This window comes from Myotis daubentonii, chromosome 15, assembly GCF_963259705.1.
Source record: "Myotis daubentonii chromosome 15, mMyoDau2.1, whole genome shotgun sequence".
In the NCBI taxonomy this organism is placed as follows: domain Eukaryota; kingdom Metazoa; phylum Chordata; class Mammalia; order Chiroptera; family Vespertilionidae; genus Myotis; species Myotis daubentonii.
In genome coordinates this window covers 37532718-37557578 of record NC_081854.1, presented here as the reverse complement: position 1 = coordinate 37557578, position 24861 = coordinate 37532718, and the positions used below count along the sequence as shown (strand labels likewise).

Sequence of the window (24861 nt, the reverse complement as noted above, 5' to 3'; positions counted from 1 at the left end):
GCAATTACGGATCTGCCCTCATGTAAAACGGTTTAAATCAATTGGTTCTTTACCAAAATCTAGGGAATAAGAAACAGCCTTAGAGAAGAGCAAGTGTTAAAAACAAGAAAGGACCATTAACTCCTCCTCTTTTTTTCTTATTAAAAGGTCGTCCTTTTAATAAGAGAGGTTGTCCTTTTAATAAGAGATTGCTCCTTCATGGGACTCGCCCCATCCTCTGATCATAGACTCGAGGTAACCAGTGGACTCACTCCCTTATGATTTTCTCATGGGCAGTGGAATCCTGGCTCCCACCTCAGTATTAGCATCACACCCGAGAGCCTAACACCCTGCAGAGCATCTAACTGCAGATGCTCATCAAACGTCACTGGGGGATCTGACCTCTGTGGCTCAAGATGCCACCCAGCAAAGGGGTTCAGGGCACGGACAGCCCAGGTTCAGATTCCAGCTCCCCCACCCGCTAGCTGTGTGCCCTGGCAATGCCTCACCTTTCTGAACCTCGGATTCCGTATCTGTCAAATGGGGAGCAGCATACATGAGAGCGGACCCACAGAACATTGAGTGTCAGCCTGGGATGCTCGAATAGGTTAGCTCCTTATTGCTGCTCAAAGATCCACTGTGACGACAGTGCAAAACCTTGGCCTGTGGGAGTGCAGTGCTCCCACTTGACTCGGACAGTGAACACCTTCCCGTCGATCCTGGAGCCATTGCTAAGAGTGGGGGTCTGCAGCCCGAGGGATGGGGTTCAGCTCGTAACGCGGCCACTTGCTCTTTGACCTCTGCCTCGCTGGGCTTTAGCTCCTGCCTGTAACTGGGGATAGTGGATGTCCAGGGCCTCAGAAAGGGTCTGGTACAGGGTGACCCTCGCCGGTGGCTGTAAAGGCACATCAGTCCCTTAGCCTCCAATAGACAGGTGCCACATAATCAGAACTCAACAAACAAGAATTATTCGGTACTAAGTCATTTCACTTGTGTGAGCCTCAGTTTCCCTGTAAGTAAAATGGGGATAATGATATCTGCACAGGGCTATTGAAGGAATTCAAGAAACATTTCGGGGCTTGGCGCCTGGAGTGTACCACGGAAGGTATCCAGGCCCCACGTGGGAATCCTACCTTAAGGGGGCTGCCTTGTGACGTCATGCAATGAGGGACCCAGAGGGCACAGGCATAGAGGACAGATCTTCCACCACCTTGACTACCTAAGGGCCAGCTACACAGCGAGCTTGTATCCTCCCTGACATCTTGCCTGGGAGCTACGAGCGTATATTTGTTTGCCTTTTTACAAGCCAGCGACTGTGAGAGGATGAGTCCTACCAGGTGTGGCAGCCAGAGGGGGCAAAAAAGGGCAGAGTCAGGTGTTCCTGGGGAACCCTGATGTCCTGAGCTCAGCACTTCTCTGCACTGTGAGGGCAGGAGAGTTCCAACTGCAGTTGCCCCCACAGGAGCCCGCCCTGGGGGTGCAGCCAGATGGGCCCGGAACGCCCAGCCGTGAACCCGACCCTGCCAGCCTCCCTGCATGGGAAGCAGAAGGGGAACACGGAGGGGTGGCTCTCAGACCCCTCCTGAGGTGTTCTCCAAATCACTGCAGGCAGAAGCGGCACCCGGGGACCCAGGGTCTGAGGGATGAGGAGTGGGCTTGGAGAGGAGGAGGAAGGCAGGGGCGTGGCCAGCAGGGGGATCCAATCACCCAGAGAAAGCGTATGAGCTTACACAGCCTCAGGGGCTAGATTGCCTCATTTATGCGTAAGTTCGGGATGCCAGAGGGACCGGGGTGTGGGCTCAGAGAGCGTTACCCAGACCAAGAACATGGCCTTTGAACTGAGACAGACTCGGTTTGGGTCTTAGCTCCAACGCGTCCCAGGGACCTATGTGGCCGTGAGTTACTTTGCCTCCCTCAGCCTCCTTCTGAGGTTGTTAGAACCGGAAGTAATAGGCCCTGGCACATAACAGGGCACATAACAGGCCATCCCCAGTCTCGTTATTCGTTTTTTTTTGTTGGCTATCCCTGTAGCACTGGACAGACTTTCTAAGGCAGCTGTGATGGCTCACACTCTCCCCGGCCGAGATGTGAGGACTCAGGATGGGTTTGGAAGGGAGATCCTTAAAGAGCTGGGAAGTGACTGCCGTAAGACTGTTCCTGGGCTGAGCAATCCGGCTAACGGTGAGGCGCTGGGCCGGGTGACAGGTGAGGCTCTAGAGCAGTGGTTCTCAACCTTCCTGATGCCGCGACCCTTTAATACAGTTCCTCATGTTGTGGTGACCCCCAATTTCATTGTTACAAATTGAACATAATTAAAACAGTGATTAATCACAAAAAATATGTAATTATATATGTTTTCCGATGATCTTAGGTGACCCCTGTGAAAGGGTAATTCGGCCCCCAAAGGGGTCGCGACCCACAGGTTGAGAACCGCTGCTCTAGAGGGAAGGCCAAAAGGTAGATGACATGCAGGCTTCAAGCTTGAAGCAGAGGGGGAAGGGCGGGCCAGCTAGCAGGAGAATGTCTAAGAAGAGATTGGAAGCAGGTCATTCATGCCCAGCATGGCACCCAGAGATGCTGGGCAAGACTTGGTGGGAGAGGTAACTGTCGCTTGAATTTCTTGCCTAGAAAGCAGCAATCTACCCCCATCCCCTTTACTGTTAAACCTCTGCCATGAAGGAAAGGAGAGAGATTTTGATCTGTATGCTTCCTTCTTTAACTAATAAACAAAATTGTAGCTACCTTTGAACCAGTATCTGTGTCCTCAGGAAATGACCAAAAATGTTAGCACTGATCCTGCCCAAAGCCCCATGAATGGGCTGTTACGCCCATTTCATTGATGAGGAAACTGAGGCTCCGTGGCTGGTCACAGAGCTGCTGTGTGTCAAAGTCAGGATTCAAGTTCAGGTATCTCTAGCTTCAGCTCCCTGGCTTTTTCCACCACCCCACACTGCCGCCCAATCTGCAAAGCCCGCAGCTCTCTCCTCTTCCCACTCCTTCTCCTCAGTTCCCTCCAGGACTGAGAGGTGATATTGATTCTTGTTCAATAGGGGTCAGAAGGTGTCTCTCCGATCCCACGGTGAATGCCGAGGGCTTTGTAAATGGAAAACTACAGGGAGTGAGGCTGGCTCTTCGCTGGCTTTGCGGGAGAATGGGCTTGGATGTGCACACAGAGGCAGAGCCGGCTCATTTTTCTAAGGCCCTAACTTTGCAGCATTCTTCAAGGGCTCAGAGAGTTCCCTGTGCCATCAAATTAAGTTTGGAAACTTCAATAAAAAAGTCCTGAAGGAAACTGTCAATTAATGCATTTACACGGAAGCATCATACTTAGGAAAAACATCTTCAAACACAAACGTTGTTTTCCACCCATTAAAAAGTTGGTGTGCCGCTTGGTTTCCATAGAGACCTGAGGTAATAGCTCCTTCCCCTCACTGAAGACTGAGTGTCGCTCGATTTCTTTCTCTCTCTTTTTTTTTACCTTAGTCTTTCATACTTTTTTCTCCATCTCCATTTATGAAAACAAAAGATAACTAAATTGAAACCTGGCAATGAGATTTGTCTGAGGAAGACAGCTTGATTTATAAGCTCAAGGGACTTCATTTTTGCTCACCTCCTTATTTTATGACTTCTGCAAACAGTGTAGCTACCTGCAGGGAAGTGGTGGGGAATTTTCAATTGATCGCATGATTCCCGCAGTCCATCAAACACACGCTCAAAAGGGAAGTGTTAACGGTCTGCTGAAGAGCGCTGAGTTTTCCCAGGGTGTGGAGCAGAGGTTGGCAAACTGAGGCCTGTAGGCCCAATCTGGCCCACAGCACACGGCCCACAGCCCACTTTGTAAATAAAGTTTTATTGGAACCATGTTCATTTGCATATTGATGTCTGTGGCTGTTTTCACCACAGTGGCGAATTTGAGCAGTTGTGACAGAGACTGTATGGCCTGCAGAGCCTTAAATATTTCCGCTCTGACCCTTTGCAGAAAAAGTTCACTGAGCCTTGGTACCAATGGGGGTTTTGGAGGCATTTAATCGTTTTGTCACATTGGGCAACTGCCAATCTTGCTGTGACTCATCTGTGCATCTTTGCAACAGGAAGGACAGGGTTCTTTCAAGGGTTTGGGGGATGTAAGGCACCTATGGGAACGAGGAACATGAATGCTTTCTACTCCAAATCCTTTTGCTAGAAAAATCCAAAAATGCCTATCTTAGGATTCTAGAGATTCTTTAGAAAACTCAAGGAAAGTGTGTAAAGACCCAAGCCACGTGGTCCAGCCATTGTCCGGGGCCCCAGCCCGCCCAGGCTGTCTCTGGGAGAAGGCCAGAGAAGCCGGGTGGGAACTCGGTTCAGGGACGAGACGGCAAAGAAAAGAAGCCACCACAGTCTAGGAAGAAACCTTTAATTTCTGTTCAGCTTTAAAGAGTTTGCGAGGTTTTGTGTTCTTTTTCATTTTAACAAACCAGTTCAAGTACATGCCTGCAGATTATAAAATTACCTGAAATCGCCTAGGATATCAGCATGCATGGCTTGTTAGTATTTACATATATTTACATAGGGAAACAAGAGAAAGATCTACAGTTATTTACAGTCTACATAGGAGAAGAGAAAGGCGGCCTAATTGTATTTCCTAAAATACAGTAGATGAGTCGTCAGTACATGCATATTTAGATAATATTTGCATGATAGAATGCAATTTAAAAAAAAAAAACCTGTGTAACTTTCTATGCTAAGGTGTTACATAATCAAGGTAAACTTGGTTTGGTTTTGTTCCTAGTCTATTTGCATCAAGTGCTTTAAAATGTTCACTAACACCCAGGCAGAATTATGTACCCTGGCAATTAAAGCAACAGAGCACACGATCATTTCCTACTAACTAGCAACAAGCTGCTGGTGAATGAAATATCTATTGTTTCTCATTACCCATCGACCACTGTGACGAGATCTCTCTGTGTAAAGGCAGTGCCTAAGCTATCACCATTAATTATGGAAGTCATATAAATGAGACCCTCTCCACAGTATGTTCTAAATGAAATATTAACAAGGCCAGCGTTAGAAATGAGCCTGAGAAATGATCTGTTCGTGTGAGCTCCCTATGAAAATGCATGCACAGACCTAATGCCGTTGTGCTTGACTTGAAGCGGTGGGGCTGGACTTGGGGGCCTGCCTCTGATCTGAATCACTGCGAAGTCTATTCCTTCATTTGTTTCTGGATAACAGAGTTAAGGGTTAATTTCTCACCGTGATGTGGCCCTTCGGAGCACCCTGTGGGTTTTATCCCCCCCCCCCCCACCTCCATGCCTTTTCAGTCAATGTTGTAGGATATGCCCGTGACCTAGGTGTAAATGAACTGTCCGCCTCAACATCTAAACAGCTTGCTTGGGGTTTGCCCAGAAGTCCTGCCCGCTCACAGAGCAGTCTGCTCTTGGCTTTCCAGGGGGCCCATGTGTCAGGCCGACGGGGCGGAGTGACTGTGCGCAGGGGGAGGAAGATATTTTTGTTTCACCGCTACTCTGAAGACCGTCTTTGATATTAGAACTGAACCCATTAATTCTGCCTGGCAATCATGTCAAAGGTTTCTATCAGTGTACATGGCAAATACAGAGGCATCCATTATCTACATTGTACAGAGCTAGCTATAACCGAGGTTAAAAACATCGAGGAAGAATGTAAAATGTTTCAAATTAACACAAGCTAAGTCTTCTTTTACCGCTTATAAACACTCAGGAGTTCCTTCGGCACCAGCTCTGAGGCGGCCCAATGGGAACGTTTCCGTAGGGGCTGTCAGGTTTGTCCCATGTCGAAGGATGGTGCATAGTTCAGTGGCAGGTGTCTGTGGCTCTTCTGCTTAGCTGTTGCAAGCCAACCCATGGAAGAATGGATACCCCAGTGCAGTGTCCCGTCCCAGCGAGAGAAAACCCATTGAAAAGAAGCTGTGCTTTGAGCAGTGTCGGCGTTTCAGAGAGCACTGGCAGGGAATGCCGGGGAACTCGGTCATAGAAATGAGACACAGTCAACATCTCTCAGTTGTAATGAGACCACCTCTCGGGCCAGTCCAGTCCAGAACCTCTCTGGCAGACACAAATGAAGGTGGGATGTACATGAATAACATCGCCCGCTGGACTGGCCCTTGGGCCACCTCTTTGTCCTTCCCTCATTCAGGGGGCACCTCCCGCCCCACCAAAGCATGCAGAGTCCCACAGCAGCAGCCGCAGGTCTCAGGGAGATGAAATCATCCTAAATTGCACACTTCCATTCTTTTGGGAGCAGGCATCCATCTTTCACAGAACCCTTGGACCACAGATGGCAAGGACTCTGGGACAGGGAGGAGGTATGAAAAGGGCCTCGTTTATTTCAAGGGAAAGTTCAGAACAGTTCATGGAATTCAAAACACAGGTCCTGAAAGCCTACCCAGGTCACCCTGCCCTTGAATCCCGCTGGAGTGGAAATCCCTCCCCGCCCGACCTTCCCAACACAAACATGGCTTTGGACCTCCCTGGACGGTCCGGATGGACGACCGCTTCCTCTCCCAGACTTAAGGCTAGCGAAGACAAATATATTCTTCAGCTTAAAAAAAAAAAATCATTTCCAACTTTCTACCCAGCACCTACTAGTCTCTGGGCTTTTTTCTGCAAATATTTCTCAGAGAAATAACAGCAACACTCCTGACTTTGCAAGTCATTCTGTCCTGGTCTTGAAGTCAATCTCTGGAAACTCCATAGGGAGCTTGCTAGAAATTCATGTCTTTTGTCAGGAAGAATGGTCCTTGTACCCTCACTGGGGTCTGGCTTACTATTCGGGATGCAAATGAGAAAGGCTCCATGTCACCTCTGAGATTCTCCCCAAATGGAGGCCCGTGAAAGCTGTGTCACCTTTGTTTCCCTTCAAACATTTCACTCAAGATACCCTTTGCGATCGTGGGTTGTGGACCAATGGCATGTCTGGGGATAGTCCATTGCTTAGCTCTCCCTCAGCAAACAACTTTGTCAAGCCTTTTCATAGACTGTGTCCCCGGTGTCACTGGGCACACAGCGGGAGAGACAGTCAACTGAACAGGAATTTCCGGGTCTTTTTCACAGGCGTGAACCTGCTTTTAGCAAAGAAACCGGTACCTTGTAGCAAGAGGTAACTATCCAAACACACTGTCCAAGTCCGTGGTGCCAGTGTGCACATCCTCTTCTGTGAGGCCAGGCTAAGTCCGTCTCCAGGGCCTTCTCAGACTCTAAAGCTCCCACTGTTTACAACAGATGCCCGCTTTCCTGGTCTCCACTTTTTCAGTTTGAGAAGTTAAGTGTATTTCCCTTCTATGATAACTGCTAAGAACAGCTGTGAGCAAAACTTCTGAAAGCCACAGGACAGTTCTGCGTCCATGCCCACAGGACGCGTCTGCCTGTACCTGAGCCTGATTGTTTACAGCCTTTGTAGGAGTCGCTGGCTGGGAACTTGTAGGAATTAATTTGTTAGGAATTAATTGGGGGAGGGTAGGAAGGGGGTTGGAACAGACTTTGCCTGCAACCCTGACCTAATGTGTCAGATATTACCCTCCAAAAGGCCTCGCTCACTTTACACATTCACAGGTTTATAAGGTGGAGTTTGCTTCAGTTTCTCTGGTTTTGAGGTGGTTCAGTTTAGGTGTTGAAAAAGGTCTATCATCCAAGACAAGGTTCCTTAGCTGGGCCAGCCTGGCACCTGGAGGTGGTGTGTTGGACCAGGTGACCTTTGTGTTAAGGGTCATTTGCTATTGGATCTTCTGAGGTTTTGCCGAATCCTCACTTCTGTTCATCCAAGTGGATATAATTTCAGTTTAGTTCACGGACTAAATCAACAACGGGGAAATCTCCTTTTAACATTTCTCAGGTGAACACAGGGCAAAACCCACGCTTAATTCCAGGCCGTGCCAAGGCGTCACACTGTGGCCGGGCATGGACAGGAGGCTTCGGCCACATGGGGACACAGAACAGGGTCGGGCAGTGTGCAAGCAGCTGTGTCACATGTTTGGCAGGAGGTTTCTATGGCGGCGTGTCTGAATTCTGGAGAGGGTCCATTGTGTGGTCATCAGAGTGACTTGGGAAGAGTTGCTTTGGACCTCTGACACTAAGTGTGCTTCTCCACACATGGGGATCCAATCGCCCTGCTCCTGAGGCTGTGTGGGTGAGAGTGTCGCACTTACAAGCTTTCTGCCGGTGCCTGCCTGAAGAATCGTCAGCTCTCCATAGATGCTGGCCGTTGCTACCTCGTGAATGGTCCTCATTCGCAACAAGTCTCTAGAAAAGCAGGACCATTTGGAGGGCAGAGTCCTTCGAGTAGACTGCTCTCCTCTCTTCTTCTCACATAACTTTGGGGCAAGTTGGCGTGCTGGTTGGTTAGCACTTACTCCACGACCTTGGTCTATTCAGCGACACCAGCATCCCAGTGGAGGCAGAGGGCGACTCGGCCACGGTCATGCTAACGGGGAGGCCCGGGAGCCTCCTTTCTGTGTGCACTGCGTTGCCCTAAAAATGAACACAATTCATGGCACCGTTGTCAGCTTAGAAGATTGTTCTCGGTCAGTAGGGACGCGTAACTTTTTGGAGCAGCTTGCTTTTGTTTGGCTTTAAAATCAGAGGTTTCAGCTGTCCTTGTTCTGGGGGAACAGGTGTGTATCTGGAGGTGAATTCCCAGCCTGGATTGCACTGTCAGGCGAACGGCAGAAACCCTCCTCCAGGTGCTACTGGGAGGCGGGGAAAGGCAGGGGCTGTGGGGGCAGTCATTCCACGGGTGACACGTGTGCTCACGCCAAAGCTCTGGTAGGTTATCCTGCCGTATTCACGGGCCACTGGAGAGGTGGCCGGTTTGGCCTTTGGGGAGGGTATGTCTTGCCTAACAGAGCCCAGATGAGGAACAGGGAAAGCTTTGAGGATACGAAGAGGCACCTGCTCACTTCACATCACCTCTTTGTCCCGGGAATTCAGCACAGTGACTGCTGCCCTTTCCCAAAGGGCTCTCCTTCCTGCCCGTGGGGTTCCCAGTCTGAGTCCCCTGACACATTCCCTTACACATCTGTACTGTTTGCAAAGTCGATTCATTCAGCATTTTCTGTGCAATCTTGTGATATCTGTAGGTCTGTGATAAAGCAATCTTAGAACGTCTACTACCTTCAGAATCATTGACTATAGATAGATATTCTGTGACAGTATCTGTTTTTTATACATCTCGTAATTTAATCTACTTTAAGATAGGAATTACTCTGTCTTTTAAATAAGCATGCATTTTAAAGTAGAGAAACTCAAACTAAACAGTAACTGTGTAATATGTGTCCTTATTAAAACGTGAGTTATATTCGAGTACTAACCAATGCATTACAAATATCAATATGTAGGTGGTTAGAGTACTAACCAATGCATTACAAATATTGATATGTGGGTGGTTTTTCCTTTACCATGTATTGTTTATTAGAAACCTCTGTACCTCTTCCTTTAAAAGAGTCAATATTCATTTAGATTCCATGCTGACAGCTACAAATTGCTGGCTAGCAGTCATCAAATAAATGTTGATGAAAAGCGGCTACTTAATATTTTCATCCCAACAAAGGGTTTGGGAAGGATGGATAAGTTAGGGCTCAGGGCCTCAACTATAAATAAACAGCAACCACTTTCTAAGTCCACCTTCCTGTAGTTGGAGACGGGGCTGCAAATCTGACAAATGATTTCTGAAGGAGAATGATGAACCTCTATGACCAAGATACTCTTAACTTAATCCCCAACAAGATTTCTGGGTGATTTTACATACAGTATGGAGATGGATGGCTCAGCTCTCCTCTGGCAGCTCAGAAACGTTTGATCAGATCAGAAGTGGCGTTCAGGCGTGATTACAGATTCTACTGGGCTTCCCAGAAACTCTGTCCTGTGCCAGCCATACCCTAACACATAGCCAATTCTAGGGGATGGAGACTGGAGCCGCCGCGCCCAGCTCCCTGATAAGCAGGCTTCTGAGAAATTGTTCTTAACAAATCGTTGAGGGGGACCCACAGCTCCAGCCAGTGCTTTTATGTCAAGGTGTTGCTGTTATCACGATGGGTCAGTGAACAGTGGTAACAACTCACAAGACATGGTGGCTCCAGGTGTTTTATAACAGAGTTGGTAGCATTGTTCCCTTTATATGACTGTCATCGTTACTGAATTAGGTACTGATGCCCCCCCCCAAAAAAAAGTGGCATGAAAGCCATTTAATGGTGATGAAAGTGCTCTTTTAAATATGTGTTTATCAGTTTTGAAATGTTTGATCTTGTATCAGCAAGCCCAGCCTATTTACTAATGAGATTCCCCTCACGTAGCTCAGTCTCCTTCTGATGAGCCAAACATTAGAACTTGTTATGAAACTGTCAGCACATCTTGTATGAAGATGTCACTCAGAGGCTGTCCTGGTGCAGCTAAGAGAATTCCCCCAGAGCAAAAAGGGGAGTGAGCTTGGGACTGAAAGATCTGTTACTACTTAGCTGTCCGGCAAGAAAGCTAATCGAGTACCAGTTGAATTGAGCGTGGACCAGAGAGGGAGGCTGCCCAATGCGGGGGTTGAGCTCCGAGTGGAGAAGGTGGTCTTTGCTTTCAGGTGCCCCTGGGTTCTTCTACAGAACCTCTCGCGACGGAATTAAGATTGTGCATCACCCCAAGCCTGGCGGCAAAAGACTCAACGCCAGCTCTTGGTGCAAGATTGGGCTTTTCTAACATGCATGGCTTTCAGCATGGTAGCCAAATACAGGCTTATATGAACTGAGGTCATTGCGATTGCTGTCAGATTCCATGGAGGGAAAATGCATGTCCCCAGCTCCCTCATCAACATGGTTCTGAATCAATGCAAGTGCAGAATTTCTTTGCAAAAATACCATTCCAACAATGCAAGGGTGCAACCTGGTATCATTTTAGAAGGTCACAGTGGCAAAATATTACACCGGGTGTGGAAGAATTCTGCTTTGTGCTTTCCCGAGTGGCTTACTTTCATCTTTTCTCGCCACTGGTGGCTCTAAAAGGCCCATTTGTCCTGCTCTATACATGCCGATACTCCAAGGCTCCGCGTTGGGGTGGAGAGCCTGGATCTGGGGCTGAGCTGGCCAGATTCTCTCACCCCTTACAGTTGATGGTAAATCACCTGACCACTCTCTGGTGGTTTTGGCAGCTAGGAAGTAAAATGGAAATCTTAGATAGATATCCAGAAAATTATGCAAAACACAATCTCCAACCGAACTCTGCTAAGAAGTGAGGCCAAAAGGATATTTGGCTTGAGTTAGTGAGGCGAGCATCTCAATTCTTCAATTTGTCTTTAGAGGCACTTTGCCTCCCCACATGAGGTGCAAGGAGTCAGATAGGCCTCTCGAATTCTTTAGAGAAATGTGTCAGGTGCTAAACAAAGTGTGATTAGCAATAAATTAGACCTGAGCCACCACCCAAATCAATTTCAAAAGAAAGAGCTGAATCCAAGAAAATCGCTGGCCGTTTGGGGAGTGGGCACAGTGAGGGAGTTGGGGAAGTAACAAATCAATTATGACTTAATTAAGCTCAGTCATGTCAGGAATTCAAGTTCTGAACTAATGGGACTTGTCCTGGCCTATCGAGAAGCCAGCTGTGAGAACTCAAGTCTCTCCCCCTCCCACTCCCCACACCCATGTCCCTTTACTGATTTGACTATGGGGTTTTCACAAGAACTAGATATGACAACAAACAAAACCCAAGTCTGTTTTGTAGCACTTTCCTAAAATTAGAACATATCGAGGCCCTGATCCTCACAATGACCTTGACCCCCAGTGGTTGTAGTGAATGTAAACCAAACCATTTGTGCGGCATGGTTTTCCATTACGCATCCTGCTTGGGCACAATTTAAACCCTAAAGGAGCAGGAAAAGGGTAAGCTTTGGGTGAGGACAGAAACCCATTTCCTCCCCAATCAAATGTCCTTAATGTTTTTCTAATTGTGACCTTATCCCTCATTACCTTTCTCCATCCTCTTCCACAACCCTCCTCTCTATCAGCCTATAATTAGTTGATGCAACCAGGGCTGTGATGCACATAAATAATCATAAGATGCCAGATAAACTGTATTGGTTTTAAATTAGAGCCGTGCCTACCGTGTCTGCCTATGAACACCAGCCTATTATTTTTAATTATGGCTTGCAAAGCAAAGTGAGTTCTTGCCCTCTTTACAGCATCTCTGACAGTAGCCTGTCAGCCCGGATGATGTGGTCCCTCCCTGGCACACACAGCCCTAGCCACAGTGCTACTCCAGAGGTGAACGGAAAGTGATCCATAGCACTCATTGCAACTTGCATTCTGGAGTGGGCTGGCACCGGTCCCGCTGGGGTTTCTCCCTGATGGGCCATTATTAGAGTGGTTGGTTTCATCCAGACAGAAGGTTCTGGAAACATCTTGGTGTCGAAATGCATTATGCACTGAGATGTCAAGGGGCTGGACAAATGTCTTCTTGCGTGTGCAGAAGGGTGCCTTCATTTCCTCTTTGCTGGAGAGAGATGTCCGACTTGAGTGATATGCATATTTATTTTTGAAGCCTTTTCCTATATGAGGTGCAAAGAGTCACGCCAGCTTTAGAGGGGTTCATGAGCTTGCTGTCCAGGCTGCTCACCTCCTACCTTCCAGGCCTGGGCTGAGCTCAGGCCCCTTGGCCACGCTGAGGTCCAGGTGCAAGTGGACTGGGTGGGGTGAAGCTTGCTGATTCCCAGTCAGAAGAAAGTCATCTCATCACCTCTTTTCTTAAATAAATTGCTTATGGTCTTTTTTTTTTAATTTCCAGCAACAAGGAGCTGCCACCACCGTCTACTGTGCTGCTGCCCCCGAACTAGAGGGCCTGGGAGGGATGTATTTCAACAACTGCTGCCGCTGCCTGCCCTCCGCAGAGGCTCAGAGGGAGGAGACAGCCCGGGCCCTGTGGGCGCTCAGCGAGAGGCTGATCCAGGAGGGACTCGGAGGCCAGGCCAGCTAAGCGGGAGCTCAGGTGACGATTGGCACACACGCCCATCCTGTGTGCCCGCACGTCACTGCCAACACTGCCCCCTCCCCAACTTATTATCCAGATTATCCAGGCCTTTCCGTGTCCCTCTGACACTGATCCGCCAGAGCCAAGGAAATAAGAGTAGTCACAGCAGATGGGAAAATGTCAAATACCAGTGGGAAGCAGGGAATTAATTCCAGGGGTCAAGGATCTCTCTTCTGGGGCTGGCTGAGGCTTGGGTCCCTTTTCTTTCCTGGTGGTGGCCTGTCTCATTGTAGAAGCACAAGCAAGTCTCTCTCACTATTTAGAGTAGCCTGGGGCCCCCTGTCCCACCAGCCACCAGCACAGCCAGAGCCACACTGCCGCCGGGAGCTTTCTCTGTTCAGGAAAGAGTGAGTGTTTATCCTTCCGCTGCATTGATCCAGGAGATCATTGCTGCATTCTTTCTGACCAAGTCCAAGTGGGCTTGGCAACTCCTGGGGAGAGGCCCCTGAGCCTTGTTCCCATCAGCGAAGATGGAGGTGACACTGGCATAGGCAGAGCTACGAGTCACAAAGGTACCAGTCCTTCGACTCCCTTGCCAAACTATACAAAACGTTCTTTAGCAATTATAGCAGATGAATTTTGCCAAGCATCCCCCCGATACCTTGACAGGCAGGAAAGGAAGCGTGTCCCTAGGAATTTACAGGATCATTGCGGGGTGGGGTGAAAAGCCGTTCCCTTCATTCACGGTTTCAAGCAGCACCCCGGCGGCTCACAGCTCCTCAGGGCTCCTGCTTTAGCCTTCTGCTCACCAGTCCTGTCATCCCTCCCATCCTACGCTTAATAAAAGAGCATGCTCGAATGTTATCACCTGAAGTCTGTCTTGTGTCTTTAAATGTTTGTTACAGTTTTGGTTTTCTGTTTTGTTTTGCCTTTTTTTTTTTTTTTTTTTTTTTTAGAAAAGAAATCTAGAGGAAAAATAAAGCGCTTCTTGTAGACGCCAGGAAAACACCGTTCTTGTTTCTTCTCTGAGTTTGTTTTGTGCTTTGTGGCTGTCCGTGGCCCGGGTTGTCTCACGCGATTAGCATGCCAGCATCATATTTTCTGTTGAAGAAAGAGAAAGAAACATGACTATTGTTTAAATTCACCTAGAGAGGTTCTGTTATTACTTATAGTGGGTTATTCAGTCCTCAGTGGTCTGTTCCCCCTGTAATTATCAAGTTCTTGGTCACTAGAGAATATCTGTGTATTAGAAAGTGGGCCGTTTGGGGGTTCTTTCCCATTCAGCCCCTTTTCACTAACCCTGGTTTCTAGGCCATTCCAGGGGTCTGAGAAGGTCCAATTAGGCAAAATGGAGAGGATGCATTTGCCAAAATACTATAATGGCACCTTCAGGCCACAAAGCATCATGAACCGCTGGGCCTCTGGCTCTGTGGCCCAGTCCAGTCAAACACCATTGCTTTCCAGTGGCCCATCGCCTGGCTACCTCCCTGGTCTGGCGATATTTACCCTTACAAAGTCCTTATTATCACAGCTCCTTTAAAGCTGTGAATCAGATAATATCACTTCTCTGGTCCAAACCCTCCAGTGCTTTTGAGGTCAACACTGCCATAATCCCCAGTCTCCACATGTGACTGGTTGTCTCCCACACTGGCTCTGGCCTTGGCCGCCTGACTTACCTTGTCCAGTTGGATAAGTGCCTGTGCATTGGGGGTTGCCCTTACTTGTTGCTCTTTGGAACCTGGCAACCACCCGCTAGCCTGCCGGATGATGAGAGACACCTGGTCGCTACCCAAACTGACACCAGGCTAACCATTAGACATGTGGGCAGGGCCATCCCAGACTATTCAGCCCCAGCCGGGTCAACCCACAGAATGGCAAAAAATAAAGGCTTGTTCTGTGAAGCCATGATGTTTCCAGGACTACTCGTACACAGCCAACACTCACTGACACACCTTCTCATCTCACTGAGTCAAGTGCAAATTTTTACCACAGCCCAGGGTTTCTTTCATAACCTGGTTCCCACCTTGCTCTCTGATCCTGTGTTATAGCACTTCCTCTTCATCCGCTGTATGGAGTCACTCCAGCCTCTGTGTTCTTGAAATATGCCAAGTACCCTTTCTAGGCAACGACTTTATCTTTGCTGTTACCTCTGATGAAATGCTTTTCTTCCAGAGAATTGCATGGCTTCCCTTCACACTGTATTCTGGTCTCTGCTCAAATGTAACCCCCCTTTCTGATAATGTGACTGACTTCATGGTGGCACCCAATGCACCCTCACCCTTTATTTTCTCCACAACACTGAATACTATTGGACACATTCTGTATCTATTTGCTATTTTCTCTTTCCACCTCCTATAATATAAACCCCACTAGATCTATTTTGTTCACAACTGTGGCCACGGTGCCTTGAACTGTTTCTGTCACATAGAAGGTGCTTAATAAATAACCGTTGAAGAAAATGATTCTTGGTGACCAGGCATTATGTTCCTGAAAATAATTCCCATCTTTGCGGGGATGACTGTGAGCCACACACTGTGCTAAGCAGGCTGCAACGTTACATCTGATTTCTAATGTGTCCACGACCCTACCAGGTGGCCCTCCCCTTCCTGTCTTATGGGTGAAGAAACTGAGGCCAAGATGTTTTAGAATTCACCTTGTCCACACAGCTCATAAATGGCAGAGCTGTGATTCACACGTGGGTTGGTTTGATTTCAAAGCCATACCTCTTCCCTGCACCAATGCCACCGCTCCTTGAACGAGTTAGACACGTCCTTTCCAAAGAGATGCATCATGTTGAGGTCTCGGGCTAAGCAGAGAAGTGACTTTATGGGTCTGACTCTAGCTAAGCTTTAGGCATTTGGTGAAGGCGGAATTTAAGCCATGGCAAAGCAGACATTGGAGTGTCATCAGCCCAGGGGATGTCGAAAATATTGAAGAGACCCAAGGGAGAAGCTGCGGGCTATCTGCCCCCTTGTGCTGTTCGGGCAAGTGCTGACTGACTTCCAAATGGGCTCTGCACCAGGCAGGCACAGTAAGATTTGGGAGGAAATTGACCAGTGGAGGTGAGTATTGCTCTAAATCAAGGAGCTCCCTAAGATAGATAGACTAAGCCTTCACACAATCAATCACTCAACAAATATGTACTGAGTGCCACATGGTGGAAATTCAAAGTTTAGGGCAACCTTTCCCGCAGTTCCTGCTACGAAAAACTTATATCTCATGTCTATAGGACTCCCCGTGGCGCATAAGATCCTAATTAACTTGATCAAAAGTTCTCCAGGTACATGAAGTTAAACCGAGGCCCCTAACAGCACCCAGGCTTCCACTGGCCCAGTATGCCCGAGTCCACTCAGTCAAACACCATTCCCTGAGAGCCACTTCTCCTGTGAGACACATTAATCTTACTTCTAAATTCATGGGGAATTCCTGGACAAGTGAGCAAGTAGATATACCTACTTCTTTTAGGTTATTCTAAGCCCACGGCTATTGCTCACCATCTGTCATGACATATGAATGTGTACATAGACATATATAAACAGATATATGATTATATTATATATGTAACATACACTTTAATTCTATAATAATGATCCCACTCTACCATCATCACTACTACTAATTGCAGGTACTATTTGTTAAACATCTACTCTGTGCCAACTGCTAGTCTCGGTAAATCACTCCATCTTATTTTATTCGTAGATGCTGCAACTGTGGTATACAAAGTAACCTATCCACAGCCCCTTAGCTGTGGTATCAGAGCCAGTATTTGAACCCCGTCCATCGCCTTCAAGCCCAAGTGGCCTATAGACCAGCAGTATATGCACATTCAATTGATGCGATGGGTGAACTCTTCACAAAGGAAGACTATTTGGCTTCCTACCTGAGCATGGATCTGGTTCTTGCCCTGGTGCCCGATGCCCCATGGAAACCTGACAGGCATTTATCCGGCAATATGGCTTCAGCTCCAGAGACCCTTTCTCCTGTCCTGGTTGTAAAGTTTGCAGGCGGCCTCCTTTCCCTGCACTTCGCTTCTAATGGGCTCAGGGTCCAGCGTTCTCCACCGTTGCCAGAACAGGAGGAGGGAGCCGCTTCTCTGCACGCCCTTGCGTTTGAGTTGCTCTCTCTCCCTAAGTTTCTTTAAACTCAAAAGGCAGCCAGTTCCCACTTTCATGGCTGATTAAGGGAGGCCTTTCTGCGACTTATCAATAGGAAATAAGAAATGGAAGCATCCCCAGCAATGACTGAAGCTGTGGCTTGTGGTTTTGCTCTTTAAAATGGGGTTATGGGTGGTTTTGTTTTGAATTTCAATGGAGGCGGCCTGACGGCTTTCATTAGGGTCAGCACTGGGCCAGAAAGCCTGGCCTTGCAAAACGGCTGCCCGTTCTGGTCAGTGACAGGCACCATTTGTAGACGTTCACGTTGAAAAAAGCATCTAAAATAACAGTTCTTGCCTCGTGCGTTAACTCTTGGTGCCTTTCACCATTCAGCCAAACTAGTTTGAATTTTAGAATATGAGTAATATCACAAAATATGACCACTGGAAAAACGGCTATGAATTGTCTATTGACAAAGTTATGTACTAATAACAGAGGCATTTTCTTTCAATCCTCACCCAAGGATATGTATTTATTGATTTTAGAGGGAGAGGAAGGGAGAGAGAGAACAAGAGAGAAACATCCATGTGAGAGAGAAACATTAATTTGGCTGCCTCCTGTCTGCACCACAACCAGGGTATGTGCCCTGACAGGGAAGCCAACCCCCAACTTTTTGGTGCACGGGACAACACTCCAACCAACTGAGCCACGCAGCCAGGGCAACAGAGGCATTTTTTAAAAAGAACAAGAACGGCTCCACAACACAGTTATTTTCATCTTTGTTTACTACCTTTCAAGTCTTCATAGTATTTGGTTTCATCACCACTCCCCCCTCCCAAGAAAATTATCTTATTTGTCAGTTTCACATTTATTTTAATAGATGCCTAATAGATCATCTTGGAAACTCCTACTATGGGACCTTTAGATTATGTCTAGTGTTTGCTGTTAGAACTAATGGCTCAGTATCTTATGCATGCAGTGTTTTCCTTCTCTTAATTTACCTCTGCAACATACATTTGCAGAGCTGAAACCATGGGATCCAAGAGCTCCTACTTGGCTCCTGCTGTATACTGCCATGTATGTTCTGGAAGGGTTCCAACCAGAAGAACATACAGGTTTCTGTTTTTTAACAACCTTATCAGTGTTGGGTTTTACCATTTAAAATTTTTTACACATTTAACTTTTTATTGTCATAAAAATTTATATAAAATACTCCCAGCAGCCAGTCTCTTTATTTAAAGTATAAGCATTTCAAGTAATGAAAAGCAAGGGCCTAAGTCCAAGACTACTGTATCCTGCAACGCTGTCATTTAAGATTTAAGGTGAAATAAAAAGTTTTCCAGACAAAAAAGGTTAAAGGAGTACCTTGCTACCAAACTAACAATGCAAGAAATGTTAAAGGGACTGCTTTAAGAAGAAAAGGAGAGAGAGAGATCATAGGCATAAAGAAAATAAAATGACAACAAATAAATACCTATAAATAATAACCTTAAATGTAAATGGGTTAAATGCTCCAGTCAAAAGACATAGGGTGACTAAATGGTTAAGAAAACATGACCCATATATATATGCTGTCTACAACAGCCCCACCTCAGAACAAAAGATACACAGAGACTGAAAGTGAAGGGATGAAAAAATATATTGCATGCAAAAGGAAAGGAAAAAAGCTGGGTAGCAATACTCATACCAGACAAAATAGACTTCAAAACAAAGGCCATAACAAGAGACAAAGAAGGCCACTTCATAATACTAAAGGGAATGATTTAATAAAAAAATACAACCCTTGTAAACATATATGCACCCAATATAGAAGCACCCAATTACATTAAAAAACCAACTATTTATGGACTTTAAGGTAGAGATTGACAGCAATACATTCGTATTAGGGGACTTTAACACTCCATTGACATAACTGGATAGATCTTCCAGACAAAAATTCAACAGGGAAACACAGGCCTTAAATGACCCACTAACTAGATCAGATGGATTTAACTGATATTTACAGAACATTTCACCCCAAAGCAACAGAATATACATTCTTCTCAAGCACACATGGAACATTCTCTGAGATAGATTACATGTTAGGACACAAAACAAGTCTATACAAATTGAAGAAGACTGATGTAATACCAAGCATCTTCTTGGATCACAATGGCATGAAGTTAGAAATCAACTATAATAAAAACAACTCAAAAACGCTCAAATACATGGAGGCTAAATAGCATGTTATTAAACAATGAATGCATTACTAATTAGATCAAGCAGAAATTAAAAACTTCCTGGAAACAAATTAAAATGAATACACAACCACCCCAAACCTCTAGGACACGGCAAAAGCAGTCCTGAGAGGGAAGTTCATAGCACTAAGGCCTACCTCAAGAAACAAGAAAAAGGACCAATAAACTAACCCTACAACTAAATGAATTAGAAAGACAACAGCAAGAAAAGCCCAAAGTAGAAGGAAGTAAATAATAAAGATCAGAGCAGAAATAAATGACATGGAGACTAAAAAAACAGTACAAAAAAATCAATAAATCCAAGAGCTGGTTTTTGAAAAGATAAACAAGATTGATAAACCCCTAGTCAGACTCATCAAGAATCAAAGAGAGAACCAAAATAAATAAAGTCAGAAATGAAAGAGGTGATATAACAACAGACACCACAGAAATACAATTGGTTGTAAGAAACAACTATATGCCAACAAACTGGACAACCTGGGTGGATGGAAAATTTTTTAGAAATATACAATCTTCCAAATCACATTCAGGAAGAATCAGAAAACTTGAGTAGGATAACAACTGATGAAATTGAAGCAGAATTTTAAAACTTCCAGCAAACAAAAGTCCTGGACCAGATGGATTTACAGGTGAATTTTACCAAACATTCAAAGAACTAATACCTATCCTCTTCAAACTATTTCAAAAAATTCAAGAGGAAGGGACATTTCTAAGCTCTTTTTACAAAACTATCATTATCCTAATTCCAAAACCAGACAAAGACACTACAAAAAAGAGAAAATTACAGGCCAATATGCCTGATGAACACAGATACTAAAATCCTCAAAAAAATATTAGCAAATTGGATCCAGCAATATATTAAAAAGATCATACACTGTGATCAAGTGGGACTTATTCCAGAGATGCAAAGCTGGTACAATAGTCACAAATCAATAAATGTGATACATCACATAAACAAAGTGAAAGATAAAAACCACATAGTCATATCAAGACATGCAGAAAAAGCATTCAACAAAATCCAGCACCCTCTTTTGATAAAAACTCTCAGTAAAGTGGGAATAGAGGGATCATACCTCAACATAATAAAGGCCATATATGACAAAGCCAACATAATACTCAATGGGCAAATACTAAAGGCATTTCCCTTAAGAACGGGAACAAGACAAGGATGTCCACGTCCACCACTCCTGTTCGACACAGTACTGGAAGTCCTGGCCACAGCAATCAGACAAGTAAACGAGATGAAAGGCATCCAAATTTGAAAAGAAGTAAAACTGTCATTATTTGCAGATGACATGATATTGTACATAGAAAACCCTAAGACTCCACCAATAAACTACTAGACTTAATAAATGAATTTGGCAAGGTAGCAGGATACAAAATCAACATCCATAAATGAATGACATTTTTTAGGGGAGAGCATGAACGCAGGCCCCCACTACCACAAATGATGCAGCCGAGTTTCCCACATTTGGGGAAATCGCGGGGTCAGCACATCATGAGGGCAATGGATAAGCCTCGCCCTGGGAAAACCACCTTCGAGATCATGGTCTCTTTCCTGCCCGGTGAGTATCAATGGCATTTTTATACACCAATAATGAACTCTCAGAAAGAGAAACTAAAAAAGCAATCCCACTGAAACAACAAAAAAACATACCTAGGAATAAACTTAATCAATGAGGTAAAAGATCTGAACCTGGAAAACTATAGGACATTGCAAAAAGAAATAGAGGAAAATACAAACAAATGGAAGCATGTACCATGTTCATGGATTGGAAGAATTAACATTATTAAAATGTCTATACTATCCAAAGAAATCTAAAGATTCAATGAAATCCCTATTAAAATACCAATGGCATACTTCACAAAGCCAGAACAAATACTCCAAAAATTTATATGGAACCATGAAGACCCCTGAATAGCTGCAGCAATCTGGAGAAAGAAGAATGTAGTAGGAGGGATGACATTACCGGATATCAAACTATACTACAAAGCCATTATAACCAAAACAGCCAGGTACTGGCACAAGAATGAGCACATAGACTAATGGATCAGAACAGAGACCCCAGAAATTGAGCCACACCATTATGGTCAATTAATATTTGACAAAGGAGGCAAGAACATATGATGGAGTAAAGACAGTCTCTTCAACAAACTGTGCTGGGAAAAGTGGACAGACACGTGCAAAAAGATGAAACTAGACCACCAACTTACACCATACACAAGAATAAACTCAAGATGGATAAAAGTCTTAAATGTAAGGCATGAATCCATAAAAATCTTAGAGGAGAACATTGGCAGTAAAATCTCAGACATCTCACATAGCAATATGTTTATGGACACACCTTCTAGTCTAGGGCAAAGGAAACTAAGGAGAAAATAAATAAATAAATGGGACTACATCAAAATAAAAAAGCTTCTGCACAGCAGAAGAACCACTATCAAAATGAAAAGGGAGCCCAGTGTATGAGAGAACATATTTGCCAATGACACGTCTGATAAGGGGTTAATAACCAAAAATATAGTCTCATTTAACTAAACAAAAGGAAGACAAACAATCCAATTTAAAAATGGGAAGAAGACCTGAATAGACATTTCTCCAAAGAGGACATACAAATGGCCAAGAGACATATGAAACAATGCTCAGAGTCATTAATCATCAGAGAAATGCAAATTAAAACCACAATGAGATATCACCTCACACCTATCAGAATGGCTACCATCAAAAAAGTCAACAAACAAGTGCTGGTGAGGATGTGGATGAAAGGGAACATTAGTCCACTGCTGGTAGGAATGCAGGTTGGTGCAGACACTATGGAAAACAACATGGAGTTTCCTCAAAAAAATTAAAAATGGAACTTCCGTTTGACCCAGTAATCCCACTTCTGGGAATATATCCTAAAAACCCCGAAAAACCAATCACAAAGAATATATGCACCCTTGTGTTCATAGCAGCACAATTTACAATAGCTAGGATTTGGAAACAGCCCAAGAGCCCATCAGTAGATGAGTGGATAAAAAAGCTCGGGACATTTACACAGTGGAATACTGTGCAGCTGTAAAAAAAAGAGGGATCTCTTACCCTTTGGAACAGCACAGATGGACCTGGAGGATATTATGCTAAGTAAGCCAATCTGAGAAAGACAAATACCACATGATCTCACTAATTTCTGGAATCTAATGAACAAATGAACTGACCAACAAAATAAGACCCAAAGCATGGAGGCATAGAACAGACTGGCATGCCTCGATGTGGGGTTAGGGGGACGAGAAAAGATTAAACCAAAGAACTTATATACTTACATACAGAGTCCATGAACACGGGCAGTAGAGTAGTGGAGATCTGGGAGTGAGGGTAGGGACAGGGCAGAGGGGGATAAAGGGTTAGGGTTAGGGAGATATTAGTATTACTATCAACAATAAAATTATATTTAAAAATAATAATAAAGTATAAGCATTTTGTCTTTCATTTTCCCACTGGACCGAGTTCACAATTTTAATTCGAGTGGCACTTCTGGGTGACTCTACATTCGATTTGGGTAGAAAAAACCCCTCGGTTCGGCCAAGTTACTACAAGTTTACCACATTATTCAGTCTGAGAACATCATGCCTTCTGTTCCTTGTCAATCAATAACTGTGACACCACTTGGACCCCATCTGAATGCCTTACCCAGACCAGCACCAGCACCCCAGCCTCTCTGGCTCATTCTGGTTTATGTGGTTCCCCCACTGGCTGCAGCACTGGCTGCCTGTATGAAATGGGCCGCACCCTCAGAGAGATCGTCTCCGTGGGAGCTGATCTGTTTGCAAGGCCTTGCCCTCCTGCATCTTAGGTGTGAGAGAAGAAAAGCTTCCTTCAATTTCCCAAAGAGGGATATGCAAATGGAGGCTCTCATCACTCCTTGGGACTGAAGAGGCTCCTGTCTGCCTCCGGCTGCCCTGGTTTCCCGCGGTGTCTGCTAGGTGCTTGCCCTTTTCCTTTGGAACGGGGACAGTTTCTCGTTAGAGGCTGGGCACCCAGATGAGGAACTGCACCTTCCTCAGGTGTCACTTCCCGAGTGCCCAGAGGCTGCACTGAAACGAGGGTTTTGTTCATTTACATCTCACGCTGGAGTGTAACGTTGCTGTCCCCTTTTCACCGACAAGGACAACGTTAGAATCCTGGGGCCACCACTTCCTTTGTGATGTTGGCCCAGTAAGTTCACCTCTCTGAGCCCGTGTGCCTGCAAACCACTCCGCCGCTGTGGCTTCTCTCACTCGTTCAACCTCATCTCTCCCTTGCCTTCCTTCCTGTGTACAGACTTGTGCGGACGCCTCGAAGCTGAACCAATGTGGTTTCCATCAGGAACCTGCCCGAGTATGGTTTTATTCTTTCTCCATGTCCTTTCAATACGACTTGTGAGATTCACTCAGGGAGAGAGAGAAAAAAAAAGTCCTACCATTGCATTTAAATACAGTCAGTCTTAGCTATAACTGATGAAGAATTTTCTTTAAACAAAATTTACTGCGCTTTTATTAGAAAGTTAAAATGAATGCTCAGCTTTTGAACTTGGAGGAAAAAAACAGAAAAGCAAATGCGGCCACTGTCTCACCACTCCAGACAACCACCAAAGAGTCTGATTATTTTCTTTATTTTAAAATGCACTATTAGTTTTTACGTTTTAGTTTTATATAGTTGTGACTGTACTCCATACAGTTTTGTATGTTTCAAGCTAAAGAAATCCTTGATAAATCTTGTAATGCCCCTATGAGCCTGCATTCTGTGAACAGCTATACCATAGTCTGATTATCTTCTTACAAGATGGAACATTTTAAGTCTCTCGGTACCTACTAGCAAGAAACCTTTCTGGGGCTGCCCCCGTGGCTGGTTTTTATCTCTGCCAGGAGTTTTCTTTGAGAAAAGCATGTGTGTTCTCATCCCCGTGGGTTTGCCGGGAGGGGTTCATTTTCCCCAGATACCCTGCCTGTCTGGTGCGTGGCTGAGGGAATCTCACTCGGGGCGGCCCGTTCAAGTCTCGGGTGGGGAATGCTCGCTCCCTCTGGAACCAAGACAAGAGAGGGCTGGAGCTTTGTGTCAGCAAAACAGAGAAAGGCTGAATGCGAAAGAATCAAGCTAAACTCTGGGTCAGCTGGTCTCACCAGGCTTGCGATCGCATTCTTTGTTCTGCTGCTGAAGAACCTCCTGGGAAGGTTTGAAGACTTGCGTGGCCATGTTGGTGAAAGTTCAGAATCCTCGGCCTGGTTTTCTGAGATGGGGCTCGCCCTTAGCCGTGGTCCTGGGGAATTTTACCTGGTGTGGCCTAGAATTGAAGGACTTTATGATGAAGCCCTTGTCTTCACTTTTATTAATGGCTGCCTTCAAACCCAATTCAGGGAGAGAGGTGGCCACTACATCTTAGATGATTTAGGAAAAAATTCACATTACCCTCTTTTCTGAACAAGATTCCAGAACATTCTAGAAGCCTGCATAAATCTCCCATAAATATTCCCAAACCTTCACCTTAAACACTCTCAAAACATAGAGGTAAGAGACATGGGGTGGGGGGGAAATACCCACACACATATACAGAGAAATATATATATATAATAAAAGCCTAA

The 24861-nt window shown here is 45.4% G+C and overlaps 2 protein-coding genes and 1 non-coding gene across 3 annotated transcripts in view; 1 reads left to right on the top strand and 2 right to left on the bottom strand.

The window, feature by feature from the left end:
* WWOX (WW domain containing oxidoreductase) overlaps positions 1–13870 on the top strand; it is a 930802-nt gene extending 916932 nt beyond the window's left edge. Inside the window, exon 9 of the mRNA XM_059667377.1 lies at positions 12750–13870. Within this exon, the coding sequence (XP_059523360.1) occupies positions 12750–12938 (189 nt within the window). The 3' untranslated portion in view covers positions 12939–13870. The remainder of the gene's footprint in view (positions 1–12749) is intronic.
* The window catches only part of MAF (MAF bZIP transcription factor), a 352212-nt gene continuing 331710 nt past the window's right edge, over positions 4360–24861 (bottom strand). The window contains exon 3 of the mRNA XM_059667382.1: positions 4360–14033. The gene's annotated coding sequence lies outside the window, so the exon portion shown is untranslated. The remainder of the gene's footprint in view (positions 14034–24861) is intronic.
* On the bottom strand, positions 20674–20836 carry LOC132217732 (U1 spliceosomal RNA). The gene has a single exon (XR_009448990.1). It is a non-coding gene; the product is annotated as a U1 spliceosomal RNA (small nuclear RNA).